The 17,816-nt window shown below is 33.7% G+C and overlaps 1 protein-coding gene across 1 annotated transcript in view; it reads left to right on the top strand.

Moving 5' to 3' along the window:
- The window catches only part of LOC149780166 (uncharacterized), an 89,674-nt gene extending 73,356 nt beyond the window's left edge, over window positions 1-16,318 (top strand). Inside the window, exons 11-14 of the mRNA XM_089936180.1 lie at window positions 3,177-3,749; window positions 6,145-6,424; window positions 14,325-14,458; window positions 15,394-16,318. Coding sequence (XP_089792306.1) covers window positions 3,177-3,749; window positions 6,145-6,424; window positions 14,325-14,458; window positions 15,394-15,552 — 1,146 coding nt within the window. The 3' untranslated portion in view covers window positions 15,553-16,318. The remainder of the gene's footprint in view (window positions 1-3,176; window positions 3,750-6,144; window positions 6,425-14,324; window positions 14,459-15,393) is intronic.
- Window positions 16,319-17,816: the final 1,498 nt, after the last annotated feature.

Here is a 17,816-nt window from a genome sequence, read left to right as displayed (position 1 = left end):
CATCCGATAATAAGTTCTCAGAAGAGTAGATTTCTCCATCCAATAATAAGTTCTCAGAAGAGTAGATTTCTCCATCCAGTAATGAAGTTCACAGATGAGTAGATTTCTCCATCCGATAATAAGTTCTCAGAAGAGTAGATTTCTCCATCCAATAATAAGTTCTCAGAAGAGTAGATTTCTCCATCCAATAATAAGTTCTCAGAAGAGTAGATTTCTCCATCTGATAATCGGGCTGCTCTTATATAACTGAAATAATAATAATAATAATAATTATGATAATTATGATAATGATGATGATGATACTAATTATAATGATAATAATGATGATGATGATAATAATAGTAATAATAATATTAATAAGGTAGGATCAGCACATAACAAGTATGAATAAATTAATACATGCATGTTTAACAAAGAAACAACATTGACCCAGTATGCTAGACCAAAGATGATAAACTTTTTTAATGCTTACATACATACATTGATACGTACATACATACATACATACATACATACAAGAAACATCAAATGTGATCCATCAATGATGACTCATAAATGTTTACAAAACTTATTTCCAATGGGTACTGAATGATCAAAATTTTGGGTCAGGGACTATTTCTAAATTAAAATTATATATTTAACTAATCCAAGAAATTAGAATTATGTGTTTAAATTTAAAAGTTGATTTTAGAATTAAAAAGTATCTATAAAATAATTATGCAGAGAATAATATCATTAAATATGCTTCCTTGATTTGCTTCATTACAAAACATATGACTTAGTAGCCAGTTTGAAAAGATCTGTGTTTGATATGATTTTGATACAACTTAGTAATAAGTCATTTGTACATGTATGATAATATTAAATAATGTTATTGTGTTTTTATTGCTAAGACATAGTTTAACAAAATTAATTTCCTGTTCCTTATGGCAAAATGGTACTGATTACTGATTTTTGCAAAATCTCTGGCTTATACAAAATGGACATCTCGTATTAAAAATGTTAGAAATATGATTTAGTCATAACTGGGTTACTGTACCTCCACTTGTAGCATTCCCACACTCACTAGGTCATGGTGGTTGATTCTTGATCTGGGTTCAAAGTTCAAGTCTCGGATTCAGCTAATGTGGGTATATGAGAAAGCTTGCCAGTAGCTTCTCAAGGGTCGGTGGTTCTTTCAGGGGATTTCCCGGGTTCTTCCTCCACCATTAATACTGGCTGCCATGTATAGCCTATCGTGTGATGAAAAATGGCATTAAACCCAACAACAACAACAACAACAACAACATTGTATCAGAGCAGGGTAATAAAAATGGATTATGTGACTGTTACAAGTTGTTTTGAATTCTCTCCTTTGTTTTGTTGATGCAGATAGTACGCATTCTGTCTTACCCACATTGTTTAGACCTCTAATAATTATGAATCAAATGTGGCCATTTTTCTTCAGTATGTTTATAATTGGTTAATAACAAATCAAACATCTTCAAGGGCCACATATTACATCTCTGGCCTGGTAGTAAAATCTTTGTCATTTCTAATGTATGTAAAAACATCAGAACCATTTTTGTTCCTATCATTTCTAATAAGGGAATGGTTTTAATTACTTTAACAGTGACAGTGTCATTAATTTATGTTTCAGTTAAGGTTACAAATGCAGTTTTAGATTTTAGTGCAAGAACTCTTATTTCCAATTGTTTTGGGTGGAAGCTATCTAGAATTGACATTCATGCAATAAAATAGATGAGAAAAAATTAATTTGAAACACTAAATTTTGGGAATCTGCCAAGGACAGTATGAGTTGTTTGGCAGCTGGCATATCACTCAAGAAATATTGTAGGAGGTGAACATTTGTTACAGTAACAGGCAAGTTCTGATTGTTACAGTAACAGGCAAGTTCTGATTGTTACAGTAACAGGCAAGTTCTGATTGTTACAGTAACAGGCAAGTTCTGATTGTTACAGTAACAGGCAAGTTCTGATTGTTACAGTAACAGGCAAGTTCTGATTGCTCTGAGACATTCTGTTAGTATTTGGCATTTACTACATATCCATTGCATTTAACATTAGTTTGTCAATCATATAGGCCACATGATTCTTGATATGCCATGTCACAATAGATGCAGAGGGATTTAAAACTGCTTTCTATTGGTATGGCTAGGTTAGGAAATATGTAATAGTTGGGGGGGAAGGAGTATAAAAATTATTGTATGCTTCCTTTACAGGTGTTTCTGGCCTTTATGTGTTGCTACTTTCTTTGGTCGATCCATCTATTGCCAGCATCACATGATAGGTACACAAGGCTGTTATATATAGAATGGCATGTTTTCCACAAATGTTAGCATCTAAAATAAGTATGCCACTAATGTTAGTGTCTAAAATAAATATGCCACTAATGTTAGTGTCTAAAATAAATATGCCACTAATGTGAGTGTCTAAAATAAGTATGCCACAAATGTCCGTGTCTAAAATAAGTATGCCACAAATGTCCGTGTCTAAAATAAGTATGCCACTAATGTTAGTGTCTAAAATAAGTATGCCACAAATGTCCGTGTCTAAAATAAGTATGCCACAAATGTCCGTGTCTAAAATAAGTATGTCACTAATGTTAGTGTCTAAAATAAGTATGCCACAAATGTTAACATCTAAAATAAGTATGCCACTAATGTTAGTGTTTAAAATAAGTGTGCCACAAATGTTAGTGTCTAAAATAAGTGTGCCACAAATGTTAGTGTCTATAATAAGTGTGCCACAAACATTAGCATCTAAAATAAGTATGCCATAAGTGTGCCACAAACGTTAGCATCTAAAATAAGTATGCCACTAATGTTAGTGTCTAAGTGTGCCACAAATGTTAGCATCTATAATAAGTATGCCACTAATGTTAGTGTCTAAGTGTGCCACAAATGTTAGCATCTATAATAAGTATGCCACTAATGTTAGTGTCTAAGTGTGCCACAAATGTTAGCATCTAAAATAAGTATGCCACTAATGTTAGTGTCCAAAATAAGTATAGATAAAATTCTGACACCTTAACAAATCTTTATTACAGTATTCATTTGCATTATGTTTAAAACCCATTAAAAGATAAATAGACAGTCACAAGAGATTTTGCTCTGCCAGTCACCATCATATCTTCACAGATTATAATCAGAAATCTAATCTTTACTTTTATTTTAGGTGGAAAATTATTTTCTTGCTCCATGCATGCTCAGTGAAGCAACACCAATGGCAGTTATCTCCCCTGTGCCACAGCCATACATGGAGAGCTCATCTGTACTTTGTTTTGCCTTTGTTGAAAACTTTCTACCATCAGCAATATTCCATCGCCTTCTTGCTGCCTCTGTGGCTCACTGGCCCATTGCCAAGAACAAGAATTTAGACAATCTTATCTACTGTGGTTGTTGTGTCTTTGACCTTGACCTTCATCACAGATTGACTGTGTTCTTCAGGGAACATGTCATATTTGCAAAAGTCACAAGAATGGGAACCACAGGAGAAATTCCATCTGCCAAATTGTGTATTGAAGTTAGAGAATTCATCACCATGACTTTAACTAATGTCATTGGAGACCTGGGTCAGAGTCTGCGATTTGATCTATTTATACGGTGCCCGCTATCTGATGGATACAGTGTAAACTGCCTAATCCCTGTTGCTGACCTTAAAGGCAATATAGATGTCCCCTGCCATTGCCAAGACAACAGCCACATGATTATATCTGGTGACTTGCTGAAGTTCTGGTTTCAGGAAGAGGTGAGTAAAAAAGCAAATATTTTCTTTGGAAATTGTTTTTTTTTTAAATGCAGAAAATCATGCTTAAAGTTGCAGATAATTTTGTGCTCTGATAATTAAATGTAAGCATGTTCTCTGAAATACCCTATGTCATGGCAATGTATTTGAGATAAACTGATCTTAAGAATTTTCTTAAAGCTAACCGATCAGAACCATTTTTAATATCTTTGGAAAATAATTGCCTTGTTCACATAATAAGTGGTGGTTTTTCTGTAATGTTTTAAGGTCACTAACTGTTGACAACAGCGCAGCTAACATTGATATATCTTTTTCCATAAATAAATTTTATGCCATGTGGATTGTGCTGACATGTAATATGAATGATAAAGAGAGACAAGAAGGAAAGAATCCATGAAACCAAAGAATCACATATCAATGTTTGAAGTAAATACTGACATAAAGAAAATTACATGAAGTAAAATGTACTGAATACACTTTAGATCACTAATTGCCAAGTATTACCACCTATCATTAAATTTTAAACATTTGTTGAATAAAACCCAAATATTTGTTTTTCTCCCACAGAAAATGATTAACACAGAAATTTCATTTTATTCTTAATGTCTGTTTGGTGAACATAAACATTTATGCTAAAAATAGAAGGAAACAACTAGCCAGTATACTTTGGGCATTCTATATAGGTGGGGGACTTTTGTCCCTAAACTATGGTTTGACAAACGTGATTGTATTGATTAAACTTCATGATTAAACAACATTAGGCACAATAGAACTGAAATTATATGTATTGACAGATTTGACAGCACACAGCATTAGTTCAGATAAAATCAAACAAACACTCGGGTAAAAAGAAATACAGAAAGAGAAGAGCAACAGGATTTCTTTACAATGCATTACACATGGGTACATTACACATCAATACATTACACATGGATACATTACACATCCATACATTACACATGGATACATTTCACATGGGTACATTACACATCAATACATTACACATGGATACATTACACATCCATACATTACACATGGGTACATTACACATCAATACATTACACATTGGTACATTACACATCCATACATTACACATGGATGCATTACCTTACACTGTTACATTAAATGTAGATTTAAAACAAACATGAGAACATTATTGTAATGCCTATATAATGATAATATTTGCATAGAATATAACTGCATACAGTACATGGATAATACATACAGCATAGACATAAAATTCAGACTTGCAATATGTGGGTAATTGCATATGTAAATTATACCTATATGTATTACATGGATTATAGCACAGACATAGAATACCTACATGCAACACATGGATAATAGATTAAGCAGTCAAGCTGGAGAAATAATCATAGATAATATACATGTTTTATTTTTTGAAAAAACATGAATTTAAGGTATAGTGATTGAGGTCAGAAAACTACAGGAAGTTAAGGAACGTATCTGATGCAGAACAAAGTATGAAGTATGAAGTATGAAGACCAAATTTGCTTCAAAAATACAACAAAGTATGAAGTATGAAGACCAGATTTACATCAAAAACACAACAAAGTATGAAGTATGAAGACCAGATCTATATAAAAAACAAAAAATAGTATCAAGTAAGAAGACCAAATTTATATAAAAAACACAACAAAGTATGAAGTGTGAAGACCAAATTTTCATCAAAAACACAACAAAGTATAAAGGCCAAATTTATATCAAAAACACAACAAAGTATAAAGGCCAAATTTATATCAAAAACACAACAAAGTATAAAGGCCAAATTTATATCAAAAACACAACAAAGTATAAAGGCCAAATTTATATCAAAAACACAACAAAGTACAAAGGCCAAATTTATATCAAAAACACAAAAAATGGATTCATAGTTCAATTAAACACACATCAAAGGTAAGACAAGTAAGGAACTAGACTACAAGTACTGTTAATAGTTACTAACATTACAATAGAATGTCCAGTGGTGACCAAACCTGTAAGAGTAAAAGTAATACATTTTAACGAGAGAAACCATAATTCCACATACTACTGTTTTATTTATTAGTTTATGGTGTAAAGTTTTGATTTTGAGTAATCAGCAAATGGAAGTATTTTATTACAAAATATCTTAAAATCAGTTAGTTACGTAGAAGACCCCTTTGCCAAAAATAACCTATATGCACTATTTATGTTTACTTTTTGTGCAGTACCTAGATTACAAATCTATATTAGTCATAACCTTCGCACCAGACCCATTGTACTTCTACATTACTCCAAACTTGACATGTACAGAGCTTACTTTCAATATATTCCTTTGATATTTGCATGCACATGTACATTACTATAAGCTGAATTGTCAACCATTCTGGTAACATGTGTTTACCTTTTTTGTTAGAAACAAATGGAGTTTGGAAGAAGAGCAGGACAAAAACTGTCAAAAATGCCCCAAACAAAAAAGAGCCCATCAACAACCAAATCAGAGCCCATCCTTTCAAAACAGTCATGGTTCACCTCTGTCCGAGCTTCCAAACATATAAACTCCAAGGCAAATATACAGGCAGCCACTTCCACATATATGAAATGGACTACAGCCATCCAGCCGTCACTACTGATGCCTTCGAAACAAATAAATCCCAGGACAAAGGAACAGGCATGTTCTTCTGCAGATAAGAAATGTATGTCAAGATGGTGTATTGATTTAGCAGTAACATAAGAAACATACTTCAACAAAATTTGGTATAACACAGGTTACACTAGTGATAACACCATGTTCTGTATGTGCAATTAGTATAAGACAGGTAACACTGGTGATAACACCATTGTCTGTATGTGTAATTGGTATAAGACAGGTCACACTGGTGATAACACCATTGTCTGTATGTGTAATTGGTATAAGACAGGCCACACTGGTGATAACACCATTGTCAGTATATGTAATTAGTATAAGACAGGTAACACTGGTGATGACACCATTGTCTGTATGTGTAATTGGTATAAGACAGGTCACACTGGTGATAACACCATTGTCTGTGTAATTTGTATAAGACAGGTCACACTGGTGATAACACCATTGTCTGTATGTGTAATTGGTATAAGACAGGTCACACTGGTGATAACACCATTGTTTATATGCGTAATTGGTATTAGACAGGTTACACAGGTGATAGCACTATTGTCTGTATGTGTAATTGGTATACTAATCAGTATAAAACATCACACTCAAAATTATGGGTACACTAACTGGTATAAGACAAGTAACACTGGTGATAGCAGAACTGTCTGCATGTGCCATTGGTAGACACATTGGTATTAGACAGGTACCCCATTGATAATACCATTGTCTGTATGTGCCATAGGTAGGCTAGTAGGCACAAGACAGGTATACACTTGATAGCACCTTTGTCAGTATGTGCATTGGATGGACTAACTGATATGTGACAAGCACACTGTGTATTTCCCATTGCATGTGCCATGGGTAGACTAGCTGGTATTAGACCAGCACACTGGGTATTTCCCATTGCATGTGCCATGGGTACACTATTTGGTTTTGGACAGGCACACTGGGGATTTACCACTGAATGTGCCATTGGTAGACTTTTATTGGATAGGCATACTGGGGATTTCCCATTGAATGTGCCATGGGTAGACTATTATTGGACAGGCACACTGGCGATTTCCCATTGCATGTGGCATGATAATATCATTGTCAATATGCCATTGGTGTGAGACAGGTACACTACTAATTAATGTGAGACAGGTACACTACTAATTGGTGTGAGACAGGTACACTACTAATTGGTGTGAGACAGGTACACTACTAATTGGTGTGAGACAGGTACACTACTAATTGGTGTGAGACAGGTGTATTACTAATTGGTGTGAGACAGGTACACTACTAATTGGTGTGAGATAGGTACACTAGTAATAACACCATTATATGTATGCTACACAGGTAATCAGTTTGCACTAAGACAGGTGCACTGGTGTCAAACTATTGTTTGCGTGTACCAAGGTAGACTAATTGATGTGAGGCAGCTATGCTAGCGAGACAGATATGCTAGCGATAACACCTTTGTTTGCATGTTCCATGGGTAAGCTAATTGTTTTAAGATGGGTGCACTGATGCTAACACCTTCATCTGCATGGGCAATGGGTTAATTAATTTGCGTCAGACAGGTAAACTACCTACATGTTACATGGGTGGACTGATTGTTATAAGACATGTACAATGGTGATAATGCCATGGATAAACTAATTGGAATGAGACCAGTATGCTGGTGACAGTTTCACTGCATGTGTCACGGTGGACATGTTGGTACAAGGTTAGAAATGTTGGTTATACTCCCATTGTCTTCAAGTGTCATGGTTAGACTAATTGGTATGAGAGAGGTAAGCTAGTGCTGTAGTTGTTGTTTGCATGTGTCAAGGTAGACTAATTGTTATAAAACAGTTGCAATGGTAGTAATACTTTTCTTACATCTCTGTGGTCTTATACTAGTAACAGAAAGAAGTGAAACCAGCATGTTTTGTAAAATTCAATAATTTGTTTCCCTAGAACACAAAGAAACATTTTTAAAGATAATTACAGTATTGTGAACTAAATCCTAAATAATCTTAAATGTTCTACCACAGTATTCATGAGACAGAATGTTTCAAATGAATTCAAGTAGTATTGTATATCAAGATGTAACACACTGGACCTGAATGTATTGGTATACTGAATATTGAATCTATTTATATACCACTGATGCTCTCCAAAATGACATTGATTGAATTCAAAATAATTTCAAAGTAGTATATTAATCCAAAGCCACTGAGCACTTTAGTAATTCTAATTAATAATTAAAAAATAAATAATTATTATTCTTAAATCATATCTGCAAACAACTGTAAATGATTCCAGAGACCAATCATAAAACCAGAATAAATAATTTTGTTTACCATAACCTTATAAAACCTCTGTGTTTTAGATTTGTATCATAGTTTTAACAATATTTCAGTCATGTCGCTACGATGTCTGCACTGTGACAGTTTATAGTGATGTCTAGCACTGGGACATAATGCCCCAGTCACATTACCCTGACACCAGGCCGACCAGTCATAACAATAACTTCTTAATTCTGAGAGCCAAGCGTGGCAGCTGTTAGTACCATTTTTAGAATTTTTTGGTATGACTTGGCTGGGGTTTGATCCTGCGACCTCCCGTTTCCGAGGTGGGCATTCTAACCACTAAGCACATCGAAGTAGTTTATAAAAACCTAAAACACAATGAAAAAAGACCAGGATTTGAACACATAAGGTCTTAAATAAGGCCAGACATTCAACTCTAATATATGTAAAGAACCTATTTATAACATACGAACATATATCGAATAAATAAACAGAAGACTATCATCAATTATGGACAAAGGATAAGCACACAATATACATTAAATATACATAATGCTGTTATCTGCATGTTACATGTATAGACTAATTATTATAAGACAGGTTCACTATTAATAATGTCACTGTCTGCATGTGTCATGGGTAAACTAATTAGTGTTACAAATGAAGAAATCCAAAACTGAAGGCGATGATGTGTCTTTTATAGCTTATAGAATGTTGATGTGTGAACAGTCTTTGTTGAATCACAGTAATATAATTCCAGGTTGACCTCTGGTCATGATTAACATTTTCTAAAAAGAAACCATTACCTAATGGAAAATAACCTTCTAGAATGATCCTGATGTTTGCAAAATCAAAACCATAACCTGGATTACACTCAGAAAATCCAAAACTTTGACCTAAATAAACATATTTACTTCTTCTATTGATAACGATCCCCATATTAAGCCCATACACAGAGAGAATGATTTTGCTATGTATTACTTGTTTACAATGAATAAAATAAAAAAGTAAACTTGGGTCATGCAGAAATGAACTCAATTTTGGACAAGGTCATGTCCAACATATGTTACATCACAATAGCATGTAGTAAAAATTTTTACAAATAACTGACAAAAAATTAAATATGCATAACATAAGTGTGTTATTCAGTCTGCATATCTATAACTGTTTCTAGCTCTGATGAATTTGTTATGCAGTCGACTCGCAAGGTTTAGAGCAGTTGCCACAAGCATAACCTTCAACAGGAACTGTTTCCTAATTAATATTATCCATGTCATGGCATGGAGATCTGAGTCCACATTCTCCGGTTTCTACCTCAGAGATCTTTTATTCCAAAGGGCTTAGCTCAGTCTTGTGGTGCCTATAGCAATGGCACAACAGGCCACATTTCCAGGTCATTCAACAGCTTCATAATATGTGGCTTCATTACTTGTTGGATTTGTGGGAGGGAAACTTTTCCCTTTTAGAAGCTGCTCACCCAGTTGAATTACCTAGAAACTGTCTCACATACATTAGGGGACTGGAAATGGCATCTCTGAGGTAAGGGGATGTACCTCCCTCCACCTCGTACCTGTTATGTATTAAGATTGGGTAACGTGTTTAAAGACCAAACTAATTTTTCTAGTAAAGTATGTTTCTTCACAAATAATTATCCAAGCATAATACACATACTCCATCCAAGCCTCCCTGTAGTTACATCCATATAGAGAGCATGCCTTACATTCCAGTAGTAACTGAGATATTCACTGGTTTTGCTGCCAATATCTATATCAAGGGGAGATCACTCTGCTCAACAGCCACCTAGGTGGTCAGACAACTTTAAACTCTTTTAGCTAAAACTGTTATCAGGGAGGGCTGGATTTGCAGAGTAGTAACAGTTCTTCTAAGGTTTTACGATTGAGTAAATATTTGCAAAGAAACCTATTTTACTAGCAAAATCAGATTTTATGAATTAGTCTCCCACAAAAATGTCAGACATTTCTAAGGTAAAGTAGTTAAAGTTGGACACAACCAATGAGTTGTAAATTGTTAGCTTTCCTAATATATTTAGGTACTTGCTTATTCTTTGTAGAGGTATGAGTTGTTTTGACTCTATATTACCCAATTTAGATTTTTGAATCATCAATCAGAGTTGAAAAAGACTTATTCGTAGAAGTTGAGCACCCATTTTACATTTCATGATGATTAGTTTCATTCAGGAAGTGATATATACTGTCATTGTTGTGAACACATTTTTAGCAACATATTGGCCATATGATTATAATGACCACCATATGTTAGTGTTATAATAAAGAAATCTAGATGGAGTATCAATCCTTGTACAACTCCTTTGTATATCCCCCTAAGGGTTCAGACTGTTATATCGGTCTGAACATATTACTTTCTACAAGATCACTTTCATTCATACTTTCTGAGTTTCAGTAGCAACCTGTCAAATGCTTTATTAAGAACCATTGCGATTGCAGATATGGATTTTATTCTCTTTAAGAACCTCACACCATTCTTCTACAATTCTTAACAGGGTAGTTTGAAATACATAACATGAACTAAATACTGAAAAAAGTGAAAATGCTGATAGCAAAAGTCCACATACTAACAGAAAATGGCATTTTCTTTGAATTTCATGATTATTGTAACAACAGTTAACTGGTCCGTATATACCTCTTTCACAAGGTATGTTGCCTTTAGTTCTAGTTCAGGCTGTCTTGAACAAGAGCAGAAACCATATATTGTTTTGCATGTATTGTTATCTTTATTTAATTTATATTGTGTGCCTGACTTTGTCCGAGATTGGGGGTTGTTAATGTTTTTGCCTACCTAACTATTTTCATACTTGTTTGTTTTAAATGGAGGTTTTGCCTACCCGACTTTGTGCATAATTTAAGTTATAAATAAGTTGTTTACTAGAATATGAATTCAAGGTCTGGCTATCATTGTGAGTATTTGGAATTTTCCATTGGAAAAATTAGAATTTTCCAAACAATATCTATTGCATTGATGGTCTAGTGAGGATGTGCATATTTAGTGAGTTTGGTAAACAAGAAATAATCAGATCAGTCTCTAAGTCTTTTGGAATCTATTGCATTTACAGTTGTGCTGCTGAAATTATTTGAGTGGCATTATTTATCTAAATTATTCATTGGAATTACAACATTGGTATACCAGGCTATTCAAGATTATTGATATTTAATGACATTCAAGACTTTTTATTCCTTCAGAACATTCTATTTTCATGGACATTGTGATAGGACATAAAGGACATTGTGATAGGACATATACTATATTGTGATAAGACATATAGGACATTATGATAGGACATATAGGACATTGTGATAGGACATATAGGACATTGTGATAGGACATAAAGGACTTTGTGATAGGACATATAGGACATTGTGATAGGACATATAGGACATTGTGATAGGACATAAAGGACTTTGTGATAGGACATATAGAACATTGTGATAGGACATATAGGACATTGTGATAAGACATATAGGACTTTGTGATAGGACATATAGGACATATAGGAAATTGTGATAGGACATATAAGATAACGTGGAATCTAATTCCTTCAAGACATTCTATTTATGTGGACATTGTGATAGGACATATAGGAGATTGTGATAGGACATATAGGACATTATGATAGGACATATAGGACATTGTGATAGGACATATACAATATTGTGATAGGACATATAGGACTTTGTGATAGGACATATAGGAAATTGTGATAGGACATATATGACATTGTGATAGGACATAAAGGACTTTGTGATAGGACATATAGGACATTGTGATAGGACATATAGGACATTGTGATAAGACATATAGGACTTTGTGATAGGACATATAGGACATATAGGACATTGTGATAGGACATATAAGATAACGTGGAATCTAATTCCTTCAAGACATTCTATTTATGTGGACATTGTGATAGGACATATAGGACATTGTGATAGGACATATAGGACATATAGGACATTGTGATAGGACATATAAGATAACGTGGAATCTAATTCCTTCAAGACATTCTATTTATGTGGACATTGTGATAGGACATATAGGACATTGTGATAGGACATATAGGACATATAGGACATTGTGATAGGACATATAAGATAACGTGGAATCTAATTCCTTCAAGACATTCTATTTATGTGGACATTGTGATAGGACATATAGGACATTGTGATAGGACATATAGGACATTATGATAGGACATATAGGACATTGTGATAGGACATATACAATATTGTGATAGGACATATAGGACATTATGATAGGACATATAGGACTTTGTGATAGGACATATAGGACATTGTGATAGGACATAAAGGACTTTGTGATAGGACATATAGGACATTGTGATAGGACATATAGGACATTGTGATAGGACATATAGGACATTGTGATAGGACATATAGGACTTTGTGATAGGACATATAGGATAGTGTGATAGGACATATAGGACATTGTGATAGGACATACAGGACATTGTGATAGGACATATAGGACATTGTGATAGGACATAAAGGACATTGTGATAGGACATATAGGACTTTGTGATAGGACATATAGGACATTGTGATAGGACATAAAAGATAACGTGGAATCTAATTCCTTCAAGACATTCTATTTATGTGGACATTGTGATAGGACATATAGGACATTGTGATAGGACATATAGAACATTGTGATAGGACATATAGGACTTTGTGATAGGACATATAGGACATTGTGATAGGACATATAGGACATTGTGATAGGACATATAAGATAACATGGAATCTAATGCCTTCAAAACATTCTATTTATGTGGACGTTGTGATAGGACATATAGGACATATAGGACTTTGTGATAGGACATATAGGACATTGTGATAGGACATATAAGATAACGTGGAATCTAATTCCTTCAAAACATTCTATTTATGTGGACATTGTGATAGGACATATAGGACTTTGTGATAGGACATATAGGACTTTGTGATAGGACATATAGGACATTGTGATAGGACATATAAGATAACGTGGAATCTAATTCCTTCAAAACATTCTATTTACGTGGACATTGTGATAGGACATATAGGATAATTTGGAATTTAATTCACAATATTTAGGTGTCATATGAACTTTTACTTTGTATTCTACAAAATGAATTATTTGTCGAATTTTAATTAAATTCTTGGTTTCAATTCCTTTCTTTTCATATATTAAGGTCTTTAGTTGTAGCAGTATAGTAATGAATGTTGTTGTCATATATGTGGCCAATTTCAATAATATGGGAGATGCACAATTAACACCAGTATGCTTTTTATGAAAGATTTGTCAAAGCTTTGCTTCAAGCCCCACCCAAGGTTATTTTTCCCAAACAACTTTTCAAATGCAGCAACTAGTATAACACTTGTACATACCTATGGCAGGAACTAATGCCATGTTTAGAATCTGTACAAAATAAAAAGTAGTGTTTTATGAGATGCTAATATTCCAGTATAAATTAACTGTATAGCATCTATATTTTAGTCAAGGTTGTTTGAACATTTCCATCATGTTGACAAACAATGTAACATGATGAAATTATTCACATTAGACCTGTACTTGCATCTCATTAGCCATAGGTAATTACATTAGTATAAATGAGAGATATATCATTCCACATGATTGGTGTTCTATCAGTTTCAGGCAAACTTCATCGAAGTGTTCTGAATCAGTGTCTGCCAGACCTGGTAAGGGATCTCGATTTTCAGAGAGTCTCCATGTATATTCAGCAGAATGAACTCTTCGATGATGTGACAATGCGTGACATCTCGGTAAGAATAATGATAATGAAGTATTAGATGAAAATATATGGAGAATCTTTCTATTGATTTTGTGATGGATCAGAGTGTGCTATAATGTTCCAGATAAAAAAGGCAATTGCCTTAATAAATTTGGAGCTGTGTAGTACTTCTGATCTGACATGATTTTATGGTTACAGATGCATGCCATATTGGTTTAGAGGTACTACAGCCAATCAAAATCTTGGATTTGAGAGATACATTTAGATGCATGATAGATTGGTTTATTTATGTTCGATGTTTTACAGTCAATCATAATCTTGGATTTGAGACATACGTTTACATCATGATAGATTGGTTTATTTATGTTCGATGTTTTTCAGTCAATCATAATCTTGGATTTAAGACATAAGTTTAAGGAATGACTTAAGTTTTGGCTGTTCTGTATGTACAAGGGCTGTCTATACCTTTGTTCTACATCGACTTTTGGCATGTGTCTAAGCTAGCTGAAACAGTATTTTCAGTGCTGCTGTCTGATTGGATGCAGGAGAAACAAACTGATTCAGTGAGTCTTTTCCGAGAAGATTATTGGAAACAATAATCCTCCGAAGACAAGGACAAGACATGCAATTGTCAATTTCTCCAGCTTTGACACAAACTTTTCCCCTTAGAGTCAAGGCAGGTGTCATTGAATACTGAACATGTACAACTGACTTTTCTATTTGGTCAGTTGATTCAGATTGCTGCAAACATCCTCTCATCTGCAAGAGGTTGCATTTCAAAACAGTTTCAGCAAATTACCAATGCCAAATGACAGCATATAATGAAGTGGATCAACAACCCCTGACTTAAAAAAAAAAATTCAATTTTGTTATGTTCTTACCTGTTATTTGAATATTTATGTAATATTCCTTTCTAAAATTATGGATTGGAAAATGTAAAAGTGTTTCCATTGTATAATTATATAGGAGCAGAGAACAACATCTGAGAAAATAAGGGAGCTCATCAAACAGATTCAGGAAAAAGATCAGGATACATATGAGAAGTTTAAAACATGTCTGGTAATGGCCAAGCAAGCATTCTTAAAGGACATGCTGGATAAAAAGGAGGCAACATGGGCATCGTAAAGAAGAACACAATGAAGCTCAGGGTACAGGTTTGTTATTAGGTCACCTGGTCTGGTAAGACATTGTTCCCACTGAGCATTGTCCATTATGTGTCTGACAACAAATGGCTATTTATAGATTCATGAGAGACAGCACAACCTTACAATGGCTTTTCTGAATATTAAGGACTGAACATAATTTTAGAAAACGTGGGGGAAACCATCCTGGTGTAAAGGACTTTGTGCAGATGGCATATTCTACATTAAAATGTGGCCACCATTATTAAAAATAGAAAAACTTCCAGAAACATTCCAGACAGTGACCAGATCTAATTTGGAGCACAATGTCATGAGTTCAGACTATATTAATTTGTACAAACTATCTAATTCACCATCAGTTAGGATGCTCAACAGATTTTCTGGATTATAAATCTGTGTCCCAGTTTCACTAGACATATTAAACTTTCTTCCTGAAATGTAGATTGTTTAATATTTTTCTTGTATTTTGATTTGTAATTTTTGCATAGAATAGTCAGTATGTATCAGGGTTAATATGCAGTCATGAAATCAAAAATGTTCCATAAAGGAGACTTGTCATATGTCATCTGAATACCTATGAAAAGTTTTTAAATTATCTTTGTATTTCCTCCACTTCTTTAGGAACAGAAAGGTTACAGTGTCTCTGTGTTAGAGCCCAGTTAATTTTAAGCCTAGTTACATGAAACCCTCACCCCTACATTATTGCATTTAACATGTCGAAGAGAAGTTGCATAAAAATGATGTCATTAAAGGAAATGGTATAACAAGACTGACTTATTTTTCTATATTTTAAAATGTGTACTCCGTATACATTATACAATACAAAGTATCATTGCGAAACTTGGTCCTTTTCTCTCATGATTAATGGGGTATTATGGTATATCAGTTGGCACAGTTTATACTCGTAAATAAAGGTCCTTGGTTCAATACATGCCCAGGCCAGCCCAGGTTGTCTGTCTCTGTGTGCCCTTTGGGAAAACACAAAGTTTTCAATTTCCTCTGCATGGTAGAGACAATAATGTATTAAATATGCCAACAAAATGAAGAAAAACAAAAGAAGAAAACAACCTTGACTGGACATTGTGTCTTGTACAAAATGGAATCTGCCTTAGTGGCAGTTTAAGAGTTTTCAGTATTATTATGTATTTCTATCAATACAAGAATTTATGTTAGATGTTAGAATGGACTTTCTATGATTATTATTTATACAGAATAGGTATTTCTTATTCCATATTCCATGGACTTTCTATGATTATTACTTATACAGAATGGGTATTCCATAGTCCATATTCCATGTACTTTCTATGATTATTACTTACACAAAATGGGTATTCCATATTCCTTGTAATTTCTAACATTATTACTTATACAGAATAGGTATTCCATAGTCCATATTCCATGTACTTTCTATGATTATTACTTAAACAAAATGGGTATTCCATATTCCTTGTAATTTCTAACATTATTACTTATACAGAATGGGTATTCCATAGTCCATATTCCATGTACTTTCTAACATTATTACTTATACAGAATGGGTATTCGATATAAATTCATCTGTCATTCTCTTTTAGAGTTAATATTCCTTATTATCATTTATAATCACAAGCCTTGATATCCTTTTGTCTCACGACAAAATGTTATATATTCCATGTCCAGATAAGAAATGTTAGAGTTATCTCCCTGTGTTTTACAATTGTATGTATATTTCATATCTCCTTAACTGTTAAAGATGTCTTCATAAAAATATTATGCTTTTCAGCTGACATCTCATAAGAGAATGAACTCTGTCTGGTCAGCATTTTAAAAGTTTTCCCCATTTTAAAATAAAAATGTTATCTGTCTCTACATTGCACTCCTGACAATTAATATCTTCCAAACATTTTTACACATCTCATAAATCGTATGCATTTATATCATCACAAAGTTTATATCAAACTGAATTCTCTCAGAAGATTTCTTTTACATCTGGAGAATATTCCATAGCTAGTCGCTTACTTAGATATCTGTTATAATAATGTACAATCATCAACACCAGGTAATAGGTGTTGTCTTTTGGTCATAAGTTAAGGAGAAAATGGAGTGCCAAGTTAGATTGCTTGATATAGACTTTGAGTGTGGGTCTACGTGTTGTACTCTAGATGCTTCATTAATACAGGCCTTGGTGTTTTACTTTGACTCCTAGACATGGAAGTTAGCTACTTGGATATATGGTATCCATGGTCTAGTGTTTTACTTTGACTCCTA

Source organism: Sinohyriopsis cumingii, chromosome 16, assembly GCF_028554795.1.
Source record: "Sinohyriopsis cumingii isolate HCF-2022 chromosome 16, ASM2855479v2, whole genome shotgun sequence".
NCBI classification, from domain to species: Eukaryota; Metazoa; Mollusca; class Bivalvia; order Unionida; family Unionidae; genus Sinohyriopsis; species Sinohyriopsis cumingii.
Note: the sequence above shows the minus strand (reverse complement) of the source record. Positions and strands in the feature narration are given on the sequence as shown.